We start from the raw sequence: 27101 nt of genomic DNA, 5'->3' as shown, positions 1-27101 counted from the left end.
AACGTAACTTGGTGATTATAAAGGAGCATTACAGGTGTCTCCAAAGGTAGATGTTGGGTTGGCGTATTTCGAGATTAGGATTTGTCACTCCGATTGTCGGAGAGGTATCTCTGGGCCCTCTCGGTAATACACATCACATAAGCCTTGCAAGCATTACAACTAATATGTTAGTTGTGAGATGATGTATTACGGAACGAGTAAAGAGACTTGCCGGTAACGAGATTGAACTAGGTATTGGATACCGACGATCGAATCTCGGGCAAGTAACATACCGATGACAAAGGGAACAACGTATGTTGTTATGCGGTCTGACCGATAAAGATCTTCGTAGAATATGTAGGAGCCAATATGGGCATCCAGGTCCCTCTATTGGTTATTGACCGGAGACGTGTCTCGGTCATGTCTACATTGTTCTCGAACCCGTAGGGTCCGCACGCTTAAGGTTACGATGACAGTTATATTATGAGTTTATGCATTTTGATGTACCGAATGTTGTTCTGAGTCCCGGATGTGATCACGGACATGACGAGGAGTCTCGAAATGGTCGAGACGTAAAGATTGATATATTGGAAGTCTATGTTTGGACATCGGAAGTGTTCCGGGTGAAATCGGGATTTTACCGGAGTACCGGGAGGGTTACCGGAACCCCCCGGGAGCTATATGGGCCATAGTGGGCCTTAGTGGAAAAGAGAAGGGGCTGCCCTAGATGGGCTGCGCACCTCCCCCTTCCCCTAGTCCTATTAGGACTAGGAGAGGTGGCCGGCCCCCTCCTCCTCTTTTCCCCCTCCGCGAATCCTATTCCAACTAGGATTGGGGGGGGGGGAATCCTACTCCCGGAGGGAGTAGGACTCTCCTAGCGCACCCCTTGTGGCCGGCCAGCCTCCCCCCCTTGGCTCCTTTATATACTGAGGTAGAGGCACCCTAGAACACACAAGTTGATCCACGTGATCTATTCCTTAGCCGTGTGCGGTGCCCCCTGCCACCATATTCCTCGATAATACTGTAGCGGAGTTTAGGCGAAGCCCTGTTGCTGTAGTTCATCAAGATCATCACCACGCCGTCGTGCTGACGGAACTCTTCCCCGACACTTTGCTGGATCGGAGTCCGGGGATCGTCATCGAGCTGAACGTGTGCTCGAACTCGGAGGTGCCGTAGTTTCGGTGCTTGATTGGTTGGATCGTGAAGACGTACGACTATTTCCTCTACGTCGTGTCAGCGCTTCCGCAGTCGGTCTGCGTTGGGTACATAGACAACACTCTCCCCCTCGTTGCTATGCATCACATGATCTTGCGTGTGCGTAGGAAATTTTTTGAAATTACTACGAAACCCCACAGTGGCATCCGAGCCTAGGTTATTTATGTTGATGTTATATGCACGAGTAGAACACAAGTGAGTTGTGGGCGATATAAGTCATACTGCCTACCAGCATGTCATACTTTGGTTCGGCGGCATTGTTGGACGAGACGACCCGGACCAACCTTACGCGTACGCTTACGTGAGACCGGTTCCCTCGACGTGCTTTGCACATAGATGGCTTGCGGGCGACTGTCTCTCCAACTTTAGTTGAACCGAGTGTGGCTACGCCCGGTCCTTGCAAAGGTTAAAACGGAGTCTATTTGACAAACTATCGTTGTGGTTTTTGATGCGTAGGTGATATTGGTTCTTACTTAAGCCCGTAGCAGCCACGTAAAACTTGCAACAACAAAGTAGAGGACGTCTAACTTGTTTTTGCAGGGCATGTTGTGATGTGATATGGTCAAGGCATGATGCTGAATTTTATTGTATGAGATGATCATGTTTTGTAACCGAGTTATCGGCAACTGGCAGGAGCCATATGGTTGTCGCTTTATTGTATGCAATGCAATCGCGATGTAATGCTTTACTTTATTACTAAACGGTAGTGATAGTCGTGGAAGCATAAGATTGGCAAGACGACAACGATGCTACGATGGAGATCAAGGTGTCGCGCCGGTGACGATGGTGATCATGACGGTGCTTCGGAGATGGAGATCACAAGCACAAGATGATGGCCATATCATATCACTTATATTGATTGCATGTGATGTTTATCTTTTTATGCATCTTATCTTGCTTTGATTGACGGTAGCATTATAAGATGATCTCTCACTAAATTATCAAGAAGTGTTCTCCCTGAGTATGCACCGTTGCCAAAGTTCGTCGTGCCCAGACACCACATGATGATCGGGTGTGATAAGCTCTACGTCCATCTACAACGGGTGCAAGCCAGTTTTGCACAAGCAGAATACTCAGGTTAAACTTGACGAGCCTAGCATATGCGGATATGGCCTCGGAACACGGAGACCGAAAGGTCGAGCGTGAATCATATAGTAGATATGATCAACATAAACGATGTTCACCATTGAAAACTACTCCATCTCACATGATGATCGGTTATGGTTTAGTTGATTTGGATCACGTAATCACTTAGAAGATTAGAGGGATGTCTATCTAAGTGGGAGTTCTTAAGTAATATGATTAATTGAACTTAAATTTATCATGAACTTAGTACCTGATAGTATCTTGCTTGTTTATGTTGATTGTAGATAGATGGCTCGTGCTGTTGTTCCGTTGAATTTTAATGCGTTCCTTGAGAAAGCAAAGTTGAAAGATGATGGTAGCAATTACACGGACTGGGTCCGTAACGTGAGGATTATCCTCATTGCTGCACAGAAGAATTACGTCCTGGAAGCACCGCTGGGTGCCAGGCCTGCTGCTAGAGCAACACCAGATGTTATGAACGTCTGGCAGAGCAAAGCTGATGACTACTCGATAGTTCAGTGTGCCATGCTTTACGGCTTACAATCGGGACTTCAACGACGTTTTGAACGTCATGGAGCATATGAGATGTTCTAGGAGTTGAAGTTAATATTTCAAGAAAATGCCCGAATTGAGAGATATGAAGTCTCCAATAAGTTCTATAGCTGCAAGATGGAGGAGAACAGTTCAGTCAGTGAGCATATACTCAAAATGTCTGGGTATAATAATCACTTGATTCAATTGGGAGTTAATCTTCCGGATGATTGCGTCATTGACAGAATTCTCCAATCACTGCCACCAAGCTACAAGAGCTTCGTGATGAACTATAATATGCAAGGGATGAACAAGACTATTCCCGAGCTCTTCGCAATGCTGAAAGCTGCGGAGGTAGAAATCAAGAAGGAGCATCAAGTGTTGATGGTTAACAAAACCACTAGTTTCAAGAAAAAGGGCAAAGGGAAGAAGAAGGGGAACTTCAAGAAGAACGGCAAGCAAGTTGCTGCTCAGGAGAAGAAACCCAAGTCTGGACCTAAGCCTGAAACTGAGTGCTTCTAATGCAAGCAGACTGGTCACTGGAAGCGGAACTGCCCCAAGTATTTGGCGGATAAGAAGGATGGCAAGGTGAACAAAGGTATATGTGATATACATGTTATTGATGTGTACCTTACTAGAGCTCGCAGTAGCACCTGGGTATTTGATACTGGTTCTGTTGCTAATATTTGCAACTCGAAATAGGGACTACGGAATAAGCGGGCACTGGCAAAGGATGAGGTGACGATGCGCGTGGGAAACGGTTCCAAAGTTGATGTGATCGCGGTCGGCACGCTACCTCTACATCTACCTTCGGGATTAATATTAGACCTAAATAATTGTTATTTGGTGCCAGCGTTGAGCATGAACATTATATCTGGATCTTGTTTAATGCGAGACGGTTATTCATTTAAATCAGAGAATAATGGTTGTTCTATTTACATGAGTAATATCTTTTATGGTCATGCACCCTTGAAGAGTGGTCTATTTTTATTGAATCTCGATAGTAGTAATACACATATTCATAATGTTGAAGCAAAAAGATGCAGAGTTGATAATGAAAGTGCAACTTATTTGTGGCACTGTCGTTTAGGTCATACCGGTGTAAAGCGCATGAAGAAACTCCATACTGATGGACTTTTGGAACCACTTGATTATGAATCACTTGGTACTTGCGAACCGTGCCTCATGGGCAAGATGACTAAAACACCGTTCTCCGGTACTATGGAGAGAGCAACAGATTTGTTGAAATCATACATACCGATGTATGTGGTCCGATGAATATTGAGGCTCGTGGCGGATATCGTTATTTTCTCACCTTCACAGATGATTTAAGCAGATATGGATATATCTACTTAATGAAACATAAATCTGAAACATTTGAAAAGTTCAAAGAATTTCAGAGTGAAGTTGAAAATCATTGTAACAAGAAAATAAAGTTTCTACGATCTGATAGTGGAGGAGAATGTTTGAGTTATGAGTTTGGTGTACATTTGAAAAACTGTGGAATAGTTTTGCAACTCACGCCACCCGGAACACCACAGCGTAATGGTGTGTCCGAACGTCGTAATCGTACTTTACTAGATATGGTGCGATCTATGATGTCTCTTACTGATTTACCGCTATCGTTTTGGGGTTATGCTCTAGAGACAGCTGCATTCACGTTAAATAGGGCACCATCAAAATCCGTTGAGACGACGCCTTATGAACTGTGGTTTGGCAAGAAACCAAAGTTGTCGTTTCTTAAAGTTTGGGGCTGCGATGCTTATGTGAAAAAGCTTCAACCTGATAAGCTCGAACCCAAATCGGAGAAATGTGTCTTCATAGGATACCCAAAGGAAACTGTTGGGTACACCTTCTATCACAGATCCGAAGGCAAGACATTCGTTGCTAAGAATGGATCGTTTCTAGAGAAGTAGTTTCTCTCGAAAGAAGTGAGTGGGAGGAAAGTAGAACTTGACGAGTACTGGAAAGTAGTTCATCACAGAAAACTGTTTCAGTGACACCTACACCAGTTAGTGAGGAAGCCAATGATAATGATCATGAAACTTCAGATCAAGATACTACTGAACCTCGTAGATCAACCAGAGTAAGATCCGCACCAGAGTGGTACGGTAATCCTGTTCTGGAAGTCATGCTACTAGATCATGATGAACCTACGAACTATGAAGAAGCGATGGTGAGCCCAGATTCCGCAAAGTGGCTTAAAGCCATGAAATCTGAGATGGGATCCATGTATGAGAACAAAGTATGGACTTTGGTTGACCTGCCCGATGATCGGCAAGCAATTGAGAACAAATGGATTTTTAAGAAGAAGACTGACGCTGATGGTAATGTTACTGTCTACAAAGCTCGACTTGTCGCAAAAGGTTTTCAGCAAGTTCAAGGGATTGACTACGATGAGACCTTCTCACCCGTAGCGATGCTTAAGTCCGTCCGAATCATGTTAGCGATTGCCGCATTTTATGATTATGAAATTTGGCAGATGGATGTCAAAACTGCATTCCTGAATGGATTTCTGGAAGAAGAGTTGTATATGATGCAACCGGAAGGTTTTGTCGATCCAAAGGGAGCTAACAAAGTGTGCAAGCTCCAGCGATCCATTTATGGACTGGTGCAAGCCTCTCGGAGTTGGAATAAACGTTTTGATAGTGTGATCAAAGCATTTAGTTTTATACAGACTTTCGGAGAAGCCTGTATTTACAAGAAAGTGAGTGGGAGCTATGTAGCATTTCTGATATTATATGTGGATGACATATTGCTGATTGGAAATGATATAGAATTTCTGGATAGCATAAAGGGATACTTGGATAAAAGTTTTTCAATGAAAGACCTCGGTGAAGCTGCTTACATATTAGGCATTAAGATCTATAGAGATAGATCAAGACGCTTAATTGGACTTTCACAAAGCACATACCTTGACAAAATTTTGAAGAAGTTCAAAATGGATCAAGCAAAGAAAGGGTTCTTGCCTGTGTTACAAGGTGTGAAATTGAGTAAGACTCAATGCCCGACCAATGCAGAAGATAAAGAGAAAATGAAAGATGTTCCCTATGCTTCAGCCATCGGCTTTATCATGTATGCAATGCTGTGTACCAGACCTGATGTGTGTCTTGCTATAAGTCTAGCAGGGAGGTACCAAAGTAATCCAGGAGTGGATCACTGGACAGCGGTCAAAAACATCCTGAAATACCTGAAAAGGACTAAGGATATGTTTCTCGTATATGGAGGTGACAAATAGCTCATCATAAATGGTTACGTTGATGCAAGCTTTGACACTGATCCAGACAATTCTAAATCGCAAACCGGATACATGTTTACATTAAACGGTGGAGCTGTCAGTTGGTGCAGTTCTAAACAAAGCGTTGTGGCGGGATCTACATGTGAAGCGGAGTACATAGCTGCTTCGAAAGCAGCAAACGAAGGAGTCTGGATGAAGGAGTTCATATCCGATCTAGGTGTCATACCTAGTGCATCGGGACCAATGAAAATCTTTTGTGACAATACTGGTGCAATTGCCTTGGCAAAGGAATCCAGATTTCACAAGAGAACCAAGCACATCAAGAGACGCTTCAATTCCATCCGGGATCTAGTCCAGGTGGGAGACATAGAGATTTGCAAGATACATATGAGTCTGAATGTAGCAGACCCGTTGACTAAGCCTCTTCCACGAGCAAAACATGATCAGCACCAAAGCTCCATGGGTGTTAGAATCATTACTGTGTAATCTAGATTACTGACTCTAGTGCAAGTGGGAGACTGAAGGAAATATGTCCTAGAGGCAATAATAAAGTTATTATTTATTTCCTTATAATCATGATAAATGTTTATTATTCATTCTAGAATTGTATTAACCGGAAACATAATACATGTGTGAATACATAGACAAACAAACTGTCACTAGTATGCCTCTACTTGACTAGCTCGTTAATCAAAGATGGTTATGTTTTCTGACCATGAACAATGAATTGTTATTTGATTAACGAGATCACATCATTAGTTGAATGATCTGATTGACATGACCCATTCCATTAGCTGAGCACCTGATCGTTTAGTATGTTGCTATTGCTTTCTTCATGACTTATACATGTTCCTATGACTATGAGATTATGCAACTCCTGTTTGCCGGAGGAACACTTTGGGTGCTACCAAACGTCACAACGTAACTGGGTGATTATAAAGGAGCATTACAGGTGTCTCCAAAGTTAGATGTTGGGTTGGCGTATTTCGAGATTAGGATTTGTCACTCCGATTGTCGGAGAGGTATCTCTGGGCCCTCTCGGTAATACACATCACATAAGCCTTGCAAGCATTACAACTAATATGTTAGTTGTGAGATGATGTATTACGGAACGAGTAAAGAGACTTGCCGGTAACGAGATTGAACTAGGTATTGGATACCGATGATCGAATCTCGGGCAAGTAACATACCGATGACAAAGGGAACAACGTATGTTGTTATGCGGTCTGACCGATAAAGATCTTCGTAGAATATGTAGGAGCCAATATGGGCATCCAGGTCCCGCTATTGGTTATTGACCGGAGACGTGTCTCGGTCATGTCTACATTGTTCTCGAACACGTAGGGTCCGCACGCTTAAGGTTACGATGACAGTTATATTATGAGTTTATGCATTTTGATGTACCGAAGGTTGTTCGGAGTCCCGGATGTGATCACAGACATGACGAGGAGTCTCGAAATGGTCGAGACGTAAAGATTGATATATTGGAAGTCTATGTTTGGACATCGGAAGTGTTCCGGGTGAAATCGGGATTTTACCGGAGTACCGGGAGGGTTAGCAGAACCCCCCGGGAGCTATATGGGCCATAGTGGGCCTTAGTGGAAAAGAGAAGGGGCTGCCCTAGATGGGCTGCGCACCTCCCCCTTCCCCTAGTCCTATTAGGACTAGGAGAGGTGGCCGGCCCCTTCCTCCTCTTTTCCCCCTCCGCGAATCCTATTCCAACTAGGATTGGGGGGGGGGAATCCTACTCCCGGAGGGAGTAGGACTCTCCTGGCGCACCCCTTGTGGCCGGCCAGCCTCCCCCCTTGGCTCCTTTATATACTGAGGTAGAGGCACCCTAGAACACACAAGTTGATCCACGTGATCTATTCCTTAGCCGTGTGCGGTGCCCCCTGCCACCATATTCCTCGATAATACTGTAGCGGAGTTTAGGCGAAGCCCTATTGCTGTAGTTCATCAAGATCGTCACCACGCCGTCGTGCTGACGGAACTCGTCCCCGACACTTTGCTGGATCGGAGTCCGGGGATCGTCATCGAGCTGAACGTGTGCTCGAACTCGGAGGTGTCGTAGTTTCGGTGCTTGATCGGTTGGATCGTGAAGACGTACGACTACTTCCTCTACGTCGTGTCAGCGCTTCCGCAGTCGGTCTGCGTTGGGTACGTAGACAACACTCTCCCCCTCGTTGCTATGCATCACATGATCTTGCGTGTGCGTAGGAAATTTTTTGAAATTACTACGAAACCCTACAAGTAGTAAGGTATAACATCATAGATTGCTTATCCCCCGATTATATATGCCCTTACTAAATGTTTGTTACAGGACAATGCTTACCGACAGAAGATAAATCAAATCAATGTTCTATGACCTAATTACTCACAAGTGTAACTTCCATATGTCAAAGAACAAATATAGAAATCTAAAACCTTGCACAATAAGCATTCATGACGAATTACAGAAATCTAAGTATGATGTGCATAATATGGGTCTGGCCTTTGCCTCTCATTTTCCCTATGTACCAAGGTTGTCCATTATCACATTTATTAGCAGAAGGAGAAATAAGGCAACTATTTGAGTACCTGCAAGATAAGAAGAAAAAGAGTCAAGAGCACAACAAATGTGATATCACAGGAAAGGTATTGCCTACGAGTAACCTAGATCTCGAAACAGGCTTTCGCCCCGCTTTATAGATAAAGCATATGTCCATACAACCACATCTCAAGCACTTTCATAAACGAGAAATGTTGGGGCCACAACACAAGGACGCCCAAATGAAAGAAGAAGAAACACAAAGCCACTAGGGGCAAGCTACGAAGCCGGAGAGCCGACGCGCGATAGACACCAGGGCGTCCAGGAAAAGCTGAAGACGATCACAATCCCTCGGCCTAGCGAGCAGATGCCAGTGCTGCAGGAAGGCAAGAAATTTGAAGAACGAGTCAGAAGCACATCGCGGGAACACCCGCTCAATCACCATCTTGTTGCGAATAGTCCAGAGAGTCCACATCATAGCTGCGAAGATGAGCCAGAATAGTCGGCGCTTACGGCCAACCTGAGTAGCCCTAACCCGCAAAAACCCTGCAAGGTCATGGCCTCCCACTCTGGCCCTAAAGCCTCATGTACGAAGCACCAAAGTGCCAGCGCTGCTACGCAAGAAAACAAAATGTGCGTTCCCGTTTCTGGGACATGGCACAAATGGCAAAGTCCATTGCCCGGACCATGGCGTTTCAGGACCTCGGTCGCCGAAGGTAGACGGTCTCGGAGAAGCTGCCAAACAAAAATCTTAATCTTCAAGGGTAACGGTGCCTTCCACAGTGGCTCTAACCACTATAGAACCGGCATCCGACCTAACGCCTGATAGGCCGAACTAACGGAGAATTCTCCCGAAGGGGAAAGGCTCCAAGAAACAGTGTTAGGATCCAGGGACAGAAGCAGAGGGACTACTTCCCTCAGGTCGTCACATTCCCGTACCTCATCAGGTCCGAAGGAGCGGCGGAACGCAATGTTCCATCCTTCCTCCAAAGCAGCCGCAAATACAAGAATGGTCGGGTCCTCACAAATCGCAAAGAGCCGCGAGAACCGCAAGCGGGGAGGCTTGCCCTCAAGCCATGGGTCCAACCAAAATTGGGTTCCAGACCCATTACCAACCAAGAAACGCAAACCCAGCCTAATATCTTCCTTGATGGTCTGAATAGATTTCCAGAACTGGGACCCAGCCGACTGTGAGCAAGACAAGAGGGGTTGGCCCTGCAAGTACTTGGACTTAACCAGCTACAACCACAGCCCCCCATCTCCCCGCAAGATCCGCCAAACCCAACGCAGCATAAGCGTAACGTTCATCCGGTGAGATGCAGGGATGCCCAACCTACCTTGGTCCTTCGGCAAGCAAATGTCAGCCCACTTCACCATATGGTACTTTGGCCGACCATCTCCTGCCTGCCAGAAAAACCTAACGATGACAGTTTTGCTACCCTTAGAGGTGAACCTACCACACCAGGGCTCTGCACGGGACGCTACTCGTCCCACAAGCGGATCATACCCACTCACCAAGATCCTGGACTCAGCCAGGGGCATCCCCAAGTAAGATATGGGGAATGTCGCCAGCCTACAGTTGAGGTTATCAGCAATCCGAAGCTGGACAGCCTTAGAGTAGCCAAAGACCACCACCTTGCTTTTATCAAAGTTAATCTTAAGTCCAGACATTTCCTCAAAGCAGAGCAGCAGGAACTTAAGATTAACAATGTCCGAGTCCGAGCCTTCCACCATAATCGTGGTATCATCCGCATACTGTAAGTGAGTAACCCCCCCTCCAGGATGAGGTGACTAATTACACCCTTAAGGGCATCAACTGCAAGGTTGAAAAGCAAGGGGGAGATAGGGTCCCGTTGCTTTACCCCTCTGGAAGCCTGGAAAAAAGGTCCCACTTCGCCATTGATGTTGATCGACGTGTTCCTAGATCTAACCAGTTGCATGATCCAGGAACACCACCTCTCGTCAAAGCCGCGCCGTTCCATTACCAACCGCAAAAAGGACCAATCCAGCCGGTCATACGCCTTCTGAAAGTCCAATTTGAGGAAGACCCCCTTAAGCCCCTTCGACACCACCTCATGGACGATCTCGTGAAGGGCTAGGATACCGTCATGGATCCGCCGGCCCTTCAGGAACGCGGACTGGAGGGGGTGGGCAATCCTTTCCGCCACCGGGGATAAGCGAGTTGCGCAAACCTTCGCAAAGATTCGCTCCAACACGTTGATCACCATGATGGGGCGGAAGTGTCGAATATCTGTCGCCCCAACTACTTTGGGGATCATGGATGTGACACCATAGTTAATCCTAGCCATGTCCAAGGTTCCTATATAGAACTCATGAAACATGGGCATAATGACCGGGCGTAAGATCTCCCAGAATTTCTGGAAAAGACTACCGGGAGCCCATTCGGTCCCAGGGCCGAGCAAGCCTTCATAGAGGTAATCGCTCGACCAACCTCCTCAGGGGAGAACGGGAGAGTAAGATCCACATTCTCCGCATCGGAGACCTGGTCAGCAAGTGGCCAGAAGTCAGCGCAGAGACAGACGCCTCCACGTGGCTCAGCCGAGAACAGCTCCTTATAGAAGGAGTAAATATGGGTGGAGATGTCCTCTAGGCTTTCCAGAAGAACATCCCCATCCCAGAGGAAAGGGATGGCACACTTCCGCCTGCGACCATTAGCAATCGCTCGGAAGTAGGCAGTGTTCGCATCCCCCTTAAGGAGTCAGTTCTAGCCCCCTCGACGCTGCCAGAAGAGCTCCTCGCTCTTGTAGATGTCCATGAGCGAGGACTCGAGGGCGTATATCCTAAGCCAGTCGTCAGGACACAAGCCCTCCCCATTAGCAAGGTCATCCAAAACCTTAATCCGATCTAGCAAGGCCCCTTTACGGGCCCGAGATCAGCACCAAGATTCGCCCCCAGCCCTTCATGGCCTGACAAGACAGTTTCACACAGTGATGCCAGACATCCACAACACAAAACACATGGGGCGGGGACGCGACCGCCTCTAGCCAGCGGTCGCGAACCATCTCAAAGAAACCCGATTGCTCCAGCGAAAATGTCTCGAAGCAGAAGCGATGAGTCCTAGGGGGCCTCATCCCCTGACGAGAACAACAGAGGGGTATGATCAGAGCCAATCCGAGTGACCGCCTTGAGAGAACACAGTGGGAACATCACCTCCCACTGAGCCGACACAAAAACCCGATCCAAGACACTCCAGATGGGGTCCGCCTGCTTATTCGTCCACGTGAACCTAGCCCCTACGCGGGCTATCTCATGGAGCGCAAGGTCCGCAATGCAGTCGTTAAATAGATGCATGCGGACCCGATCAACATTAGGTGAGCTTTTATCAAAAGCCCACCTAATGAGGTTGAAGTCACCGGCCACCACCATCGGGGTGGTGCACCTCTCCACCTTATTTTTAAACTCGGCGAAGAAGCCAGCAGAGCGAGCATGATCCACAAGACCATAGACGAAAGTCACCTCCCAGCTGAAGTGGACTCGTCGGTCAGTAACGGACATGCTCAGGAAGAATTCCCCTTGGTCCATATCCTCAACCGAGAAAACATCCTCCCGGACTCCGAGCAAAATACTGCCAGACTGCCCCGTAGAAGGCAACCACTGCCAGGCAAACTGGTGGCGGGACGGCCCCTGGAGCTCATGCATACTAAAGTCTTGGCGAATCGTCTCTTGCAAGCCCACAATGTCAATCTCCTCCTGGCGCAAATACTCGATGAGCTGACGCCTCCGGCCAGTGAGGACGAAGCCCATGATGTTCCAACATAGGAGCTTCATTTAATAACCTCAGTGGAGTTCATAGGCCCCGCAAGCGGGGCCGAGCTAGCCCGCCCGTCAATCGCGGGTCGGGGGGTGCCTTCACCAGACGGCCACGCCGCCCCCGCGTAGGGGGGCAGCGGAGGACTCCGGTTCAAGGGAAGCGGACCTGGAGGTAGACCCACACACCTCTAATCGGTGTTCAGCGGTGTTGAGACGAGTGGGAGGACGCCCACGCAGCTCCCTCACCGGGGAAGGGACTGCCGAGGGAGTCTCCACCACAGTCTCTAGAGGAGGCACAACACTATTCCTGGTCTCTCTATGACCAGGGTCAGTGTTCGTCGGGGTGCTGGGGTCACCACGCGCAGCACAAGCACGGGCTTCACCCAATGCCCCATCAAGCCGCTCGTTGGCGCAAATAGCAGAGATCTGCTCAAGGATGGGCCCCTTCTCGCCACGGAACATGATGCCACTATCGGAAGCCACCTCTGCCAGATGAGACAACGGAGCGGAGCCAAGCACAGAAAACCGAGAACTAGAACAGGAAGGACCAGAAGGGATGGGGGGAGTAACTGGGGACAAGTCACCGGGCAGCCGCCCGCATGGCAGCCTTCTCCTGGATCGACGGAACACGGCCATCCAGAAGGACCCGGGACTGGCTCAGTCGCGCACTCTAACGTGCGGCCACCAGTGAAGAGGCCCCGCCCCAAAGCTTGGAGCCCGTCGCGGTAGGGGTCACCACGGCCAGGTCCATGGGCGGAAATGGCTCCAGGTCCGGGGACCCCAAGGCTGGAGAAGGGGGGACCCCAGCGACCGCGAGTAGCAGACCACCCCAGGAGAGCGCGGTGATGATGAGGGGCGCACCTCCATCCCCACACTCACCACGTCCTCCTCCATGAACTTCGGGTCAGCCACTGGGGTTGCGATAGGGGGAGGGACTGAAATGACCACAGACCCACCCCCCGACGCCACCAGAGAGGCCACCCCGGCAGGGAAGGAAGACCCACCACTAGTAGAAACTGGGCTACGCCGCCCATCAGACGTAGCAGGCGGAACCTCATCATCATCATCCTCACCAGAGGAGCTCTCCCCAGATGAGGCCCCATCGCCACCATGCCCCTCACCCTGATGAGGCACAGTGCCATCAGGTGCCGGCCCAAGCAGATCCTGAGGGGCCGAGGACTCAAGATCGAAGGTGAGGCGCAATCCTTTCTTGCCGAAGTAGAATACCAAGGACAGACCATCAATCTCGGCCGGAGCGGGGCAGAGAATCTCAATGCGGACGGGGCCATCATCCTCAAAGGAAGCCAGATCAGCGGTCACCAGCTTGCCCACCGGCTCGGAGATCGCCTTAAGGATGTGGGCAAGCTTGCCACCCCGCGGCGCCGCCCGGCCGCCACGAGGCAAGCCGTAGACAAGGACCCACACCTTTTCCGAAGAAGGCACTGGGTCAGGCTCCGCATCAGCAGCACGGACGAAGATCATGAACTTGTGGATGGGCAGTGGATGAAGTCATGGGAACACACACGGAGCAGCTCAACAAATGGGAAGGGGGTCGAGAAGGAGAGGGGGCCGTCTCGGTCACCTCCCAAGTGAAGTCGGAGTCGTGGAAGTCGCCAATGTAGGTGGCGAGCTCAGCCTGGATGAGGGCAACCGAGATCACCACCCCAGACGGCAAGTCATGCCCGGGGGCGAGAGTGACTGTCGCCAGGTGCGTCCGAACCGCCTCCTCCTCAATCTCAGCATCCACATAGTAGAAGTCGCCCCCCTCAGTCCCATACCCGAGGTAAGCAAGGGTAGTGGGGCATCGGGGAGGGGCCTCACACTCCGACCGAAAATGTCCCGCGCAGCCACAGTTGATGCACATCGTCTCCTCACGGGTCCTGGGGCGGCCGACACTAGATGGAGGCTCCGGAGCCACCTGCTCAGGAGCCTCGGTCGGGACTGGACAAACGGCCACCCCATGGGACTTCTTCTTCTTATGCTTCTTCTTCTTGTTGTTCTGAGTAGGAGCACCTTGTTGTTCCGGAGACCGGCGTGGGGGAGAAGACCGCACCAGCCGGACCTCGCCCCGCCGCCTATCAGAGGCGGCATCGCGTGGCGAACGACGGTCATCCCCCCGACAGGAGACCTGACCATCATCCCCCTGCCGCATAGACGGGCCATGCGTAGGAGCTGCCCGACCCCGAGCCACGGCGACGCCAATCGCCATCCGAGGGGCGGGGAGCATCCCGGACAACAGGCTCGCAAGGGTTCGAAACCGCCCGGTCCCGAGCAACCGGAGACGGACGAGACACCAGCTCCTCCCGCAGGGCCGCCTTGCGGTCCAGGTCCGCCTGCCGCCGACGATTGGCCTCGCTGCGCCAGACATCACCCGAGGACCCAGGGAGGAGGAGACGGGGATCCCTGGCCGGGTCACGCGGCGGAGGCGGCCGGCGTAGCGAGGTGCCGGAATATGTTGCCGACGACCTCTCAAGCCGCCTAGACTCCCCCAGAGACTGGCGCGCCGACGAGGACGACTCGGGGCGGCCCTCCGCCGCTGTAGGCAGCGGGCGGTTCGGCCGGGGCTGGCCATCGTCGGCGTCCCGAACCATCAGAGCGTCTAGGTATGAGCGGGGGCGCGAAGGGGCGGAGGCGGACAACGACGAGGGGGGCGGGAGAAACGCACCCTGGGACGAGCACGGGGGAGAGAGAACAGGCGACGCGAGCGGGAAAGAAGCAGCAGAATGTGAAGGCGGTGACGCGGGGTGGATGAGACGGGCGAAGCGGTGCCCTCGTGCCACATTGACCCTAGAAGCCGGCCAACCACACCGCAGATTAGATCCACCCCGTTGGATCCACAGCCAACAGGTCGGATCGGCTGGTGCGAGGCGCCACTCCCGGTTGATCCGGGTCAGGATATCCTGGGCCCGCTGGGCCGCGGCGGCAATCTCCAGGGGAGACGGCCCACCAGTCGCCACAGCATTGGGCCCGGCCCGGCCGCGAACCGGCCCAACAGCCGCGCAGCCCCAGACGGCCCATGCAGCGGAGGGGGCAAGGCAGGGTCCAAGCGGAGGGGATCTCCCTCGACCAGGACCGCCGGCGGCGGCGGGGACAGCCGCCCCGACCATACCCCCAACACCGGACGAGCCGGCTGTCACACCCACAGCCAGGGACCTGCCCGACGCAACCAGCGACGGCCGACGCGGAGGCACACGGAGCTCCGCCGAATCAGAGGAGCCCAAAGTCCAGCGCCCCGGCGAGCCACCGGCGTGCCCCGTGGCCAAGACCTCCTCGACGCGCCAGCGGCCCGGCGATGAGCCGGCCGTGCCGCCGCCCAGAACTCCCCAAACAAGGGCGGGGCGAGCTTTACGTGCCGCTCCACCGGGCCATCCTCCGCCTCGTCCTCCTCCGCGAGATCCGCCCAACTCACCTTCGGGGGAGCGCAGCTGAGCGTCGGCCCCAGGCCAACGGCCGCGGCCAGCTCTGGCACACCGGCGGCACACTGCATGGCCACTGCAGCCAGGGCCGAGCAGCGCACCGGCGGGGAGCTCAGGACGCCTCAACGGTCGCCAGAGAGGAGCGTTCGTACGAGTTCAAATGGTGTCCGATGTCGCCGGCGAATAGTTTCCGAGTAACCGATATACTATCTTGTTGCTATGTCAGAGCTCAAAAGAGCCACCAGGGAAAAAAATGAGATTTTAAGGAATGAAAGGGAAAAAGTAATAAATATAGAGTACTATCTAAGCCAACACATAAACCAGTTCAAAAATCAGATAGATATCAGTAAAATTCGGGAACAAAGTAGCTATGTCAACAAAACAGCTTTATCAGTGGCATTGCATCTCGACAAGGGTACAAAAACTTAACTAAACCTGATACGCTTGCAAGATCTACCTCTGCAAACTATACTATGAGAACGATAGTCCCTAATCTGAACTTACTTGCACAACCTACCACTGAACCACGACAGCCTCCAATTTTGTACTCTGCTGTGCCGCCACCACGGAGGGGGAGGGAGGGAGGGAGAGAGAGAGGGTCAGGGAAGAGAGACCAAGAATACACCAGCACAAACTGGAAATATTATTCCACCAGGAAAAGTAATACAAAGCCTGAGAGATAATCTTCGGTTTTGCCTTAGCTCCACATATTTTCTTAGTTGTTATACAACTTCCTATTCTTTCAGAGCCACCAATATACTTCATCAACACACCTATTAGTCTATTATTACTCCATCAGTCATAAAATTAATGGCATGCTACGCCTGCAATTATTCAACACAACACACGTTAGGGCATCTATCTAAGAGTATCAATGAGCTAGCTGGTGTGGTAGTTTGTGAGAGAAAGAACATGCTGAAACGGATTTTTTTTAATCAATTGATGAAACTGAAGGAATGTGGTCAGTTTCAGACCTGATAAAACATAGCAGGAGTTAAGGCGAAAAATTGTCTGAGTCGAATAAGTCAGAATTGGCCACATACACGCACATGTAGTCTTTTCCTTTCAAAGTCCAATTGCACCAAATAAACACACACCAAAAGAAAACAATGAGGCTGCTTTTGGCAGCAAAGTTTTTTTAAAATTTTCTAAGAATACTGTGGTTTCTGAAAAATATCATGGTTTTAAATACTTTGCTGCGTTGGCTTCAGAAAAAACCAAAGTTTTGTAAACCACTGTATGCTAGAAACCATGCTTTTTTTTGCAATATTCGGAAAAGAGGTCCCGACTCTTTTTTTAAAACAGAACGGAGAGAAATCTTCTGAGAGATCGCACTCGACGTTGCCATCTACGTCGAGATAAGAATATCCAGAGCGATTCCTTCCTATTTTCCCTCTTTCTTTTATATGATAAACGATCATATTATATCTCTTGGTTATAGCCGATTCAGTTTGATTGGTCTACCTTCCAGCCGGCGTCGCGTTCGAGTCTCCATCTCTCTGCAGTGCTATGACTGAATCAAGTTCACCACCAGAGAGAACACTCGTTCGCAGCAAGCTAGTATTTCTCAAGTCCTTGGCTGCCTATGTATTTCCGGCGAGTAGAGCGCGGATTAGATTGATTGATCCTTTCGGAGAACACTCATAAGCAGCAGGTTATATATGCTAGCTAGCTAGCCTATTCAGTATAAATGGCGCATGTACACGCACAAAGAATTTCGAAAATACTAACGCCCATACGTGTGGGCGTTTGCATCTTGCCCACACGCGTGGATCCGCGTCTATTTGTGGGTGTACGAATCTTGGCATGTTTATGCCACGTAGGACTGGGTTGGTGTGTGGGTATTCACCCGGCCGCCCACACGTTCATTTCACCACACGGAGGGGCTGATATGTGGGCGTTTAGTAGTTCGCCCACACGTCAGTTTTCACTCACGTACAGGGGCTGGTGTGTGGGCATTTATCAGTTCGCCCACACGCCCGTCTCCTCTCCCACACCCAAAGCTGTCACTTGCCATGTGTTTTGCGGGATACATGAAAACTGCCCTACTGTGCTTGTACCGAAAAAAGCTTTCGCCCCGCTTTATATTATAAAGCCAACCGCACAACAAGCATCCAACAAGGTCCAACACACAAACATGCACACACACACGGAGGTCCACAGGGACAAATAGTACAAGAAAGGGTCAATGCTGAGGGCACAGCACAACAAGTCCTAACACCAAAACACACACGCCACAAACCACAAAGCCGCCAGGCGGTCTAGTCAGGCTCAGGTAGAGGAGGCGGCAGCGGGGGAGCCACGCGGAGCGCCATCAAGCGCAGATCGGAGAGGAGGGCGATGATGACGTCCCGGTCCTGGGGGCGGCTAAGCGGCCGTCAAAGCTGCAGGTAACCACACAATTTGAAGATTGCGTCAGTCGCACGACGGAGGGACATCCGCCTCCCGCTGATGAGCGCCATCGAGCCATTTAGCCTAATCTGGGACATCCGCCTCCCGCTAGAGCGCCATCCTCCTCCTCCGAGAAGCGCCACTAAAGCGGCATTGGCCTTGGCGGAAACAAGCTGGGCACCCGACCAGGTATCTGGGGCCAGCGTAGCCCCACCCCGAGGGGTGGGGGTGAAAAGGGCTTTATAGAAGCCATCAACGTGGGCGCGGATGTCCGAGGGTCGAACAAGCTGAGTATCACCCGCCCACAGGGAGTGAATGGAGTTGCGACGACGCTGGCCGTTGGCAATCGCCTGGAAGTAGGCTGTGTTGGCGTCGCCCTGGAGCACCCATCGTTGGGTGCCGTGCAACCACCAGTAGGCCTCCTCGTCAGCATAAATGAACGAAAGCTGGTCCTCGAGATCATATCTCAACATCCACTCATCCGGGGAGATCCCGGACGAGTCAGCACGGGCGTCCAGGGCCTGGATGGCGCTTAAGAGGGCCTTCCTTGCGGTCACGGATATCACAGCCGAGATTCGCGCCCCAGCTCTTCATAAACTGGCGGGCTAGCTTGGCGCAAAACTGCCAGGAGTCGACCGCGGACATGGCGCGGTGGGGGGAGTCGCGTGTGGCGGTCCACTTAGCCGTAACAGCCTCGCGGAACCCGGCTTGGTTGAGCTAGAAGAGCTCGAACCGAAACCGGGGGGATGGGGGGCGTTCATCAACAGAGGAGAGGAGGGGAGAGACATGATCAGAGCTGATCCTGGTAATAGCCTAAACCGAGGCCAGGGGCATCTGAGTTCACATTCCGAGGAAACTAAGACGCGGTCCAGGACAGACTGCGTCGGGTTTGCCTGGCGGTTAGTCCAGGTGAACCGGGCCCCCGTGCGCTCGAGCTCACGGAGGCCAAGCTCCGCGATGCAGTCGTTAAACATCTGCATCCGGGGGCGATTAACCCGGTCATTGTTCTTCTCATCCGGGGAGCGGATGAGGTTAAAGTCACCACCCACCACAACAGGTAGGGGGGAAGCGGAGATCTTCTGCTGCAGCTCGGCGAGGAAGGTCGGGGAGCGGCTGTGATCCGCCGGTCCGTAGACGATGATGGCCTCCCATTTGAAGTTGAGCGCACGCTCGAAGATCTCCATACTAACGAAGAACTCACCCTGATCCATACCTCCCACCTCAAAGGTGGCATCCTTAACACCTAAGAGGATGCCACCCGAGGGGCCATTGTTCCCACTAGAAGGGAGCCAATGCCAGGCGAACAGGTGGGAACTAAGGCTGTAAAGCTCGGGGAGACAGAAATCTGTGCGCATGGTTTCTTGGATGGCGATGATGTCGATGTGCTCGTCTCGGATGTACTCAACTAGCTGGTGGCGGCCGTCATGGCCGAAGCCGCGAATGTTCCAGAAAAGGGCGCGCATCTAAACCGCCATTGAGGGGCTGCTTGACCCTAGGACGGTGGAAGCACTGTGGGCTCGAAGAGCGGCTATGTGGGAGCGAGTGCGGCCATGAATCTCCTCGACCGGCGTCCCAGTGGGCTGGGGTGCCGGGGTGCGCAGGAGGCGGGCCCGAGTCTCGGCTAGTTTCCCGTCAAGGATCTCGCGGGCCTGGATAGCCGCAATCTGCTCCAAGAGGGGGGGGGCAACCTCCCCCCCGGAAAACTACGGCCGAGTCTAGGGCCACCTTGGCAAGGCGGCCGAGCGGGACAACTTCGAGAGCAGAAAAAGAGCAGCTGGAAGAACTGGAAGGGATGTCGGTCGCACTTGTCTCGAGGTTCCGGGCCGCAGCCCGAATCTCAGCCCGCTCGGAGATGGACGGCGCTTGGAGGCCGGCCGGGCGATCCGCGTCGAGCCGGACGCTGCGGCGGGAAGCCGTCACCGGGGTCGACGAGGCCCGAGCCCGACGGACGTAGGACACCGACCGAGGCGGGTGGGAGGCGACAGGGGTGACCACCTCCTCGGAGGCCACCAGCAGCAGACGAGTTAGGGAAGCAGGCGCCGGAGGGATCAGACGGGCACCAGACTCCGCTTGAGAAGAGGGCGGGTCCGGGGCCGGCGAATCCGGGCCCGGGGAGGGAGCCGGGGGGGAGGCGGGAGGCGGCGGCGCATCCGCCCCACAAGAGTCCATCGAGGGGATCTGAGGGGGGAGGCACCGACGTCAGTGAGGCCGGAAGCAGCAAAGAAGCCGAGGCCGGAGACGAGGGGGCCGTGGCCACCACGGGAAGAACGCACGGCGAGCGCGGCGAAGATGCCAGGAGGACGAGGAGGCTGACGCTGGAGATGTCACTGAGCTCAGCCGAAGAGGAGGGAGAGGAGACAGGCAGCGTGGCGGGGGCGGCCTCGGAGGAGAGGGCCAACCCACGCGACCGACCCGCACCCGCGCCCCCATGCCCCGGAGATGGGGAGGGGTCCCGAGAGGGGGAGCGGTTGCGGCCAGAGCACTCGTCATCGTCCTCCGGATCCTCGTGGCGGGAGGGGCGTAGACGGCGGTAGTGGGTATCGTCGCGAGGGTCCGCGCCACCCCCACCAAAGTGGCCATCAGCGAGGTGTCGAGGGCGGCCGACGTGGTTGGGAGGCTCGGGGTAGATCTTGAGGTCGAATCCTTGGTCATTGAAGAACACTCGAACGGTGGCACGGAGGGTGGAGGAGTCCAAGCACTTGACCTTGACACGAACTTCCTCCTCCTTGCGAAGGGAGAGCTCATCCACCACCACAACCTTGCCCAGGAGCTTGGACATGCTCCGGATCACCTTCTCAGAGCGGGCGATGTCGGGAAGGCCCGCTATGAGGGTCCAAGCAGTGTCCAGCACGGCAACCGCCTTGGGGTCCAACAGGGGCTCAGAGATGTTGACGACGAGTTTGTTGAGGGCACGGGTGATGTCGTCGCTACGGGTGCAGAGGCCCAGGCTGAGAGCGTCGGGGAAGACAACGGTGAAGGAGCTATCCGAGGTCGGGGTCACCTTCCAGTCCCAGACGCGACGACAGAGTGTTGGAAATATGCCCTAGAGGCAATAATAAAATGGTTATTATTATATTTCTTTGTTCATGATAATTGTCTATTATTCATGCTATAATTGTGTTATCCAGAAATCATAATACATGTGTGAATACATAGACCACAACACGTCCCTAGTGCGCCTCTAGTTGACTAGCTCATTGATCAAAAGATAGTCATGGTTTCCTGACTATGGACATTGGATGTCATTGATAACGGGATCACATCATTAGGAGAATGATGTGATGGACAAGACCCAATCCTAAGCTTAGCTCAAAGATCGTGTAGTTCGTTTGCTATAGCTTTTCTGAATGTCAAGTATCATTTCCTTAGACCATGAGATTGTGCAACTCCCGGATACCGTAGGAGTGCCTTGGGTGTGCCAAACGTCACAACGTAACTGGGTGACTATAAAGGTACATTACAGGTATCTCCGAAAGTGTCTGTTGGGTTGGCACGAATCGAGACTGGGATTTGTCACTCCGTATGACGGAGAGGTATCTCTGGGCCCACTCGGTAATGCATCATCATAATGAGCTCAATGTGACCAAGTGGTTGATCACGGGATCATACATTATGGCACGAGTAAAATGACTTGCCGGTAACGAGATTGAACTAGGTATTGGGATACCGACGATCGAGTCTCGGGCAAGTAACGTACCGATTGACAAAGGGAATTGTATACGGATTGATTGAATCCTCGACATCGTGGTTCATCCGATGAGATCATCGTGGAGCATGTGGGAGCCAACATGGGTATCCAGATCCCGCTGTTGGTTATTGACCGGAGAAGCGTCTCGGTCATGTCTGCATGTCTCCCGAACCCGTAGGGTCTACACACTTAAGGTTCGGTGACGCTAGGGTTGTAGAGATATTAGCATACGGTAACCTGAAAGTTGTTCGGAGTCCCGGATGAGATCCCGGATGTCACGAGGAGTTCCAGACTGGTCCAGAGGTGAAGATTTATATATAGGAAGTCAAGTTTCGGCCATCGGGAAAGTCTCGGGGGTAATCGGTATTATACCGGGACCACCGGAAGGGTCCCGGGGGTCCACCGGGTGGGGCCACCTATCCCGGAGGGCCCCATGGGCTGAAGTGGGAGGGGAACCAGCCCCTAGTGGGCTGGTGCGCCCCCCTTGGGCCTCCCCCTGTGCATAGGGTTCGAAACCCTAGGGGTGGGTGGCGCCACCCTTGCCTTGGGGGGCAAGGCACCCCCTTGGCCGCCGCCCCCCCTAGGAGATTGGATCTCCTAGGGCCGACGCCCCCCCTAGGCACCCTATATATAGTGGGTGGGAGGGAGGGCAGCCGCACCCAAGCCCCTGGCCTCTCCATCTCCCTCCCGTGACACTCCTCCGTCTCCCTGCGCTTGGCGAAGCCCTGCCGAGATCACCGTTGCTTCCACCACCACGCCGTCGTGCTGCTGGATCTTCATCAACCTCTCCTTCCCTCTTGCTGGATCAAGTTGGAGGAGACGTCTTCCCAACCGTACGTGTGTTGAACGCGGAGGTGCCGTCCGTTCGGCACTTGGTCATCAGTGATTTGGATCACATCGAGTACGACTCCATCAACCCCGTTCTCTTGAACGCTTCCGCGCGCGATCTACAAGGGTATGTAGATGCACTCCTCTCTCCCTCGTTGCTAGATGACTCCATAGATTGATCTTAGTGATGCGTAGAAAATTTTAAAATTCTGCTACGTTCCCCAACAGTGGCATCATGAGTTAGGTCTATGCGTAGTTACTATGCACGAGTAGAACACAAAGTAGTTGTGGGCGTCGATATTGTCAATTTGCTTGCCATTACTAGTCTTATCTTGATTTGGCGGCATCACGGGATGAAGCGGCCCGGACCGACCTTACACGTACGCTTACGTGAGACTGGTTCCACCGACTGACATGCACTAGTTGCATAAGGTGGCTGACGGGTGTCTGTCTCTCCCACTTTAGTCGGATCGGATTCGATGAACAGGGTCCTTATGAAGGGTAAATAGAAATTGGCAATTCACGTTGTGGTTTTGGCGTAGGTAAGAATCATTCTTGCTAGAAACCTATAGCAGCCACGTAAAAACTTGCAACAACAATTAGAGGACGTCTAACTTGTTTTTGCAGCAAGTGTTTTGTGATGTGATATGGCCAAAGGATGTGATGAATGATATATGTGATGTATGAGATGTTCATGTTCTTGTAATAGGAATCATGACTTGCATGTCGATGAGTATGACAACCGGCAGGAGCCATAGGAGTTGTCTTTATTTATTTATGACCTGCGTGTCAACATAAACGTCATGTAATTACTTTACTTTATTGCTAAAGCGTTAGCCATAGTAGTAGAAGTAATAGATGACGAGACAACTTCAAGAAAACACGATGATGGAGATCATGATGATGGAGATCATGGTGTCATGCCGGTGACAACGATGATCATGGAGCCCCGAAGATGGAGATCAAAAGGAGCAAATGATATTGGCCATATCATGTCACTATTTGATTGCATGTGATGTTTATCATGTTTTACATCTTATTTGCTTAGAACGACGGTAGCTTAAATAAGATGATCCCTCGTAATAATTTCAAGAAAGTGTTCCCCCTAACTGTGCACCGTTGCGAAGGTTCGTTGTTTCGAAGCACCATGTGATGATCAGGTGTGATAGATTCTAACGTTCGAATACAATGGGTGTAAGCCAGATTTACACACGCAATACACTTAGGTTGACTTGACGAGCCTAGCATGTACAGACATGGCCTCGGAACACGGAAGACCGAAAGGTCGAGCATGAGTCGTATAGAAGATACGATCAACATGAAGATGTTCACTGATGTTGGCTAGTCCGTCTCACGTGATGATCGGACATGGCCTAGTTAACTCGGATCATGTTTCACTTAGATGACTGGAGGGATGTCTATCTGAGTGGGAGTTCATTGAGTAATTTGATTAGATGAACTTAATTATCATGAACTTAGTCTAAAATCTTTACAATATGTCTTGTAGATCAAATGGCCCACTTTGTCCTCAACTTCAACGCGTTCCTAGAGAAAACCAAGCTGAAAGACGATGGCAGCAACTATACGGACTGGGTCCGGAACCTGAGGATCATCCTCATAGCTGCCAAGAAAGATTATGTCCTAGAAGCACCGCTAGGTGACGCACCTGTCCCACAGAACCAAGACGTTATGAACGCTTGGCAGTCACGTGCTGATGATTACTCCCTCGTCCAGTGCGGCATGCTTTACAGCTTAGAACCGGGGCTCCAAAAGCGTTTTGAGAGACACGGAGCATATGAGATGTTCGAAGAGCTGAAAATGGTTTTTCAAGCTCATGCCCGGGTCGAGAGATATGAAGTCTCCGACAAGTTATTCAGCTGTAAGATGGAGGAAAATAGTTCTGTCAGTGAGCACATACTCAGAATGTCTGGGTTGCATAACCGCTTGACTCAGCTGGGAGTTAATCTCCCGGATGACGCGGTCATTGACAGAATCCTTCAGTCGCTTCCACCGAGATACAAGAGCTTTGTGAACAACTTCAATATGCAGGGGATGGAAAAGACCATTCCTGAGGTGTATTCAATGCTGAAATCAGCAGAGGTGGAAATCAAAAAGGAACATCAAGTGTTGATGGTGAATAAAACCACTAAGTTCAAGAAAGGCAAGGGTAAGAAGAACTTCAAGAAGGACGGCAAGGGAGTTGCCACGCCCGGTAAGCAAGCTGCCGGGAAGAAGCCAAAGAATGGACCCAACCCTGAGACTGAGTGTTTTTATTGCAAGGGAAGTGGTCACTGGAAGCGGAACTGCCCCAAATACTTAGCAGACAAGAAGGCCGGCAACACTAAAGGTATATGTGATATACATGTAATTGATGTGTACCTTACCAGTACTCGTAGTAGCTCCTGGGTATTTGATACCGGTGTGGTTGCTCACATTTGTAACTCAAAGCAGGAGCTGCGGAATAAGCGGAGACTGGCGAAGGACGAGGTGACGATGCGCGTCGGGAATGGTTCCAAGGTCGATGTGATCGCCGTCGGCACGCTGCCTCTACATTTACCTACGGGATTAGTTTTAAACCTCAATAATTGTTATTTAGTGCCAGCTTTGAGCATGAACATTGTATCGGGATCTCGTTTAATTCGAGATGGCTACTCATTTAAATCCGAGAATAATGGTTGTTCTATTTATATGAGAGATATGTTTTATGGTCATGCTCCGATGGTGAATGGTTTATTCTTAATTAATCTCGAGCGTAATGCTACACATATTCATAGTGTGAATACCAAAAGATGTAAGGTTGATAATGATAGTCCCACATACTTGTGGCACTGCCGCCTTGGTCACATAGGTGTCAAACGCATGAAGAAGCTCCATGCAGATGGACTTTTAGAGTCTCTTGATTACGAATCATTTGACACGTGCGAACCATGCCTCATGGGTAAAATGACCAAGACTCCGTTCTTAGGAACAATGGAGCGAGCAACCAACTTATTGGAAATCATACATACTGATGTGTGCGGTCCAATGAGTGTTGAGGCTCGCGGTGGCTATCGTTATGTTCTCACCCTCACTGATGACTTGAGTAGATATGGGTATGTCTACTTAATGAAACACAAGTCTGAGACCTTTGAAAAGTTCAAGGAATTTCAGAGTGAGGTTGAGAATCAACGTGACAAGAAAATCAAGTTCTTACGATCAGATCATGGGGGAGAATACTTGAGTCACGAATTTGGCACACACTTAAGAAAATGTGGAATAGTTTCACAACTCACGCCGCCTGGAACACCTCAGCGTAATGGTGTGTCCGAACGTCGTAATCGCACTCTATTGGATATGGTGTGATCTATGATGTCTCTTACCAATTTACCGCTGTCATTTTGGGTCTATGCTTTAGAGACTGCCGCATTCACTTTAAATAGGGCTCCGTCAAAATTCGTTGAGATGACACCGTATGAATTATGGTTGGGAGAAAAACCTAAGCTATCGTTTCTAAAAGTTTGGGGATGCGATGCTTATGTCAAGAAACTTCAACCTGAAAAGCTCGAACCCAAGTCGGAAAAATGCGTCTTCATAGGATACCCTAAAGAAACTGTTAGGTATACCTTCTACCTCAGATCCGAAGGCAAGATCTTTGTTGCCAAGAATGGGTCGTTTCTAGAGAAAGAGTTTCTCTCAAAAGAAATAAGTGGGAGGAAAGTAGAACTTGATGAAATATTACCTCTTGAACCGGTAAGTGGCGCAGCTCAAGAAAAAGTTCCTGAGGTGCCTGCACCAACTGGAGAGGAAGTTAATGATGATGATCATGAAACTTCAGATCAAGTTACTACTGAACTTCGTAGGTCCACGAGGACACGTTCCGCACCAGAGTGGTACGGCAACCCTGTCTTGGAAATCATGTTGTTAGACAACGGTGAACCTCCGAACTATGAAGAAGCGATGGCGGGCCCAAATTCCGACAAATGGCTGGAAGCCATGAAATCCGAGATAGGATCCATGTATGAAAAGAAGTATGGACTTTGACTGACTTGCCCGATGATCGGCGAGCCATAGAAAATAAATGGATCTTTAAGAAGAAGACAGACGCGGATGGTAATGTGACCATCTATCAAGCTCGGCTTGTCGCTAAGGGTTATCGACAAGTTCAAGGGGTTGACTACGATGAGATTTCCTCACCCGTAGCGAAGCTGAAGTCCGTCCGAATCATGTTAGCAATTGCCGCATTCTATGATTATGAGATATGGCAAATGGACATCAAAACGGCATTCCTTAATGGTTTCCTTAAGGAAAAATTGTATATGATGCAGCCGGAAGGTTTTGTCGATCCTAAGAATGCTGACGAGGTATGCAAGCTCCAATGCTCGATTTATGGGCTGGTGCAGGAATCTTGGAGTTGGAACATTCGTTTTGATGAGATGATCAAAGCGTTTGGGT

General features: G+C 50.9%; 1 protein-coding gene, 1 long non-coding RNA gene and 1 pseudogene across 2 annotated transcripts; all 3 read right to left on the bottom strand.

The window, feature by feature from the left end:
- Positions 1-8320: 8320 nt before the first annotated feature.
- On the bottom strand, positions 8321-16458 carry LOC125524058 (uncharacterized). Its single transcript, XR_007290534.2, has 2 exons — positions 16268-16458; positions 8321-8626 (listed from the first exon to the last, which is right to left on the bottom strand). It is a non-coding gene; the product is annotated as an uncharacterized LOC125524058 (long non-coding RNA).
- LOC147960389 (uncharacterized) lies at positions 8637-13831 on the bottom strand (annotated as a pseudogene).
- Positions 16459-18141: 1683 nt separating the features above from the next.
- On the bottom strand, positions 18142-19617 carry LOC147960388 (uncharacterized). The gene is made up of 2 exons (XM_087533325.1): positions 19034-19617; positions 18142-18700 (listed from the first exon to the last, which is right to left on the bottom strand). Exons 1-2 carry the CDS (start codon positions 19615-19617, stop codon positions 18142-18144), a joined length of 1143 nt encoding a protein of 380 aa, XP_087389451.1.
- Between the last annotated feature and the right edge of the window lie 7484 nt (positions 19618-27101).

Source organism: Triticum urartu, chromosome 7A, assembly GCF_056163025.1.
Source record: "Triticum urartu cultivar PI428250 chromosome 7A, HENAU_Tu73, whole genome shotgun sequence".
Taxonomy (NCBI): domain Eukaryota; kingdom Viridiplantae; phylum Streptophyta; class Magnoliopsida; order Poales; family Poaceae; genus Triticum; species Triticum urartu.
This window is presented reverse-complemented; position numbering and strand designations above follow the sequence as displayed.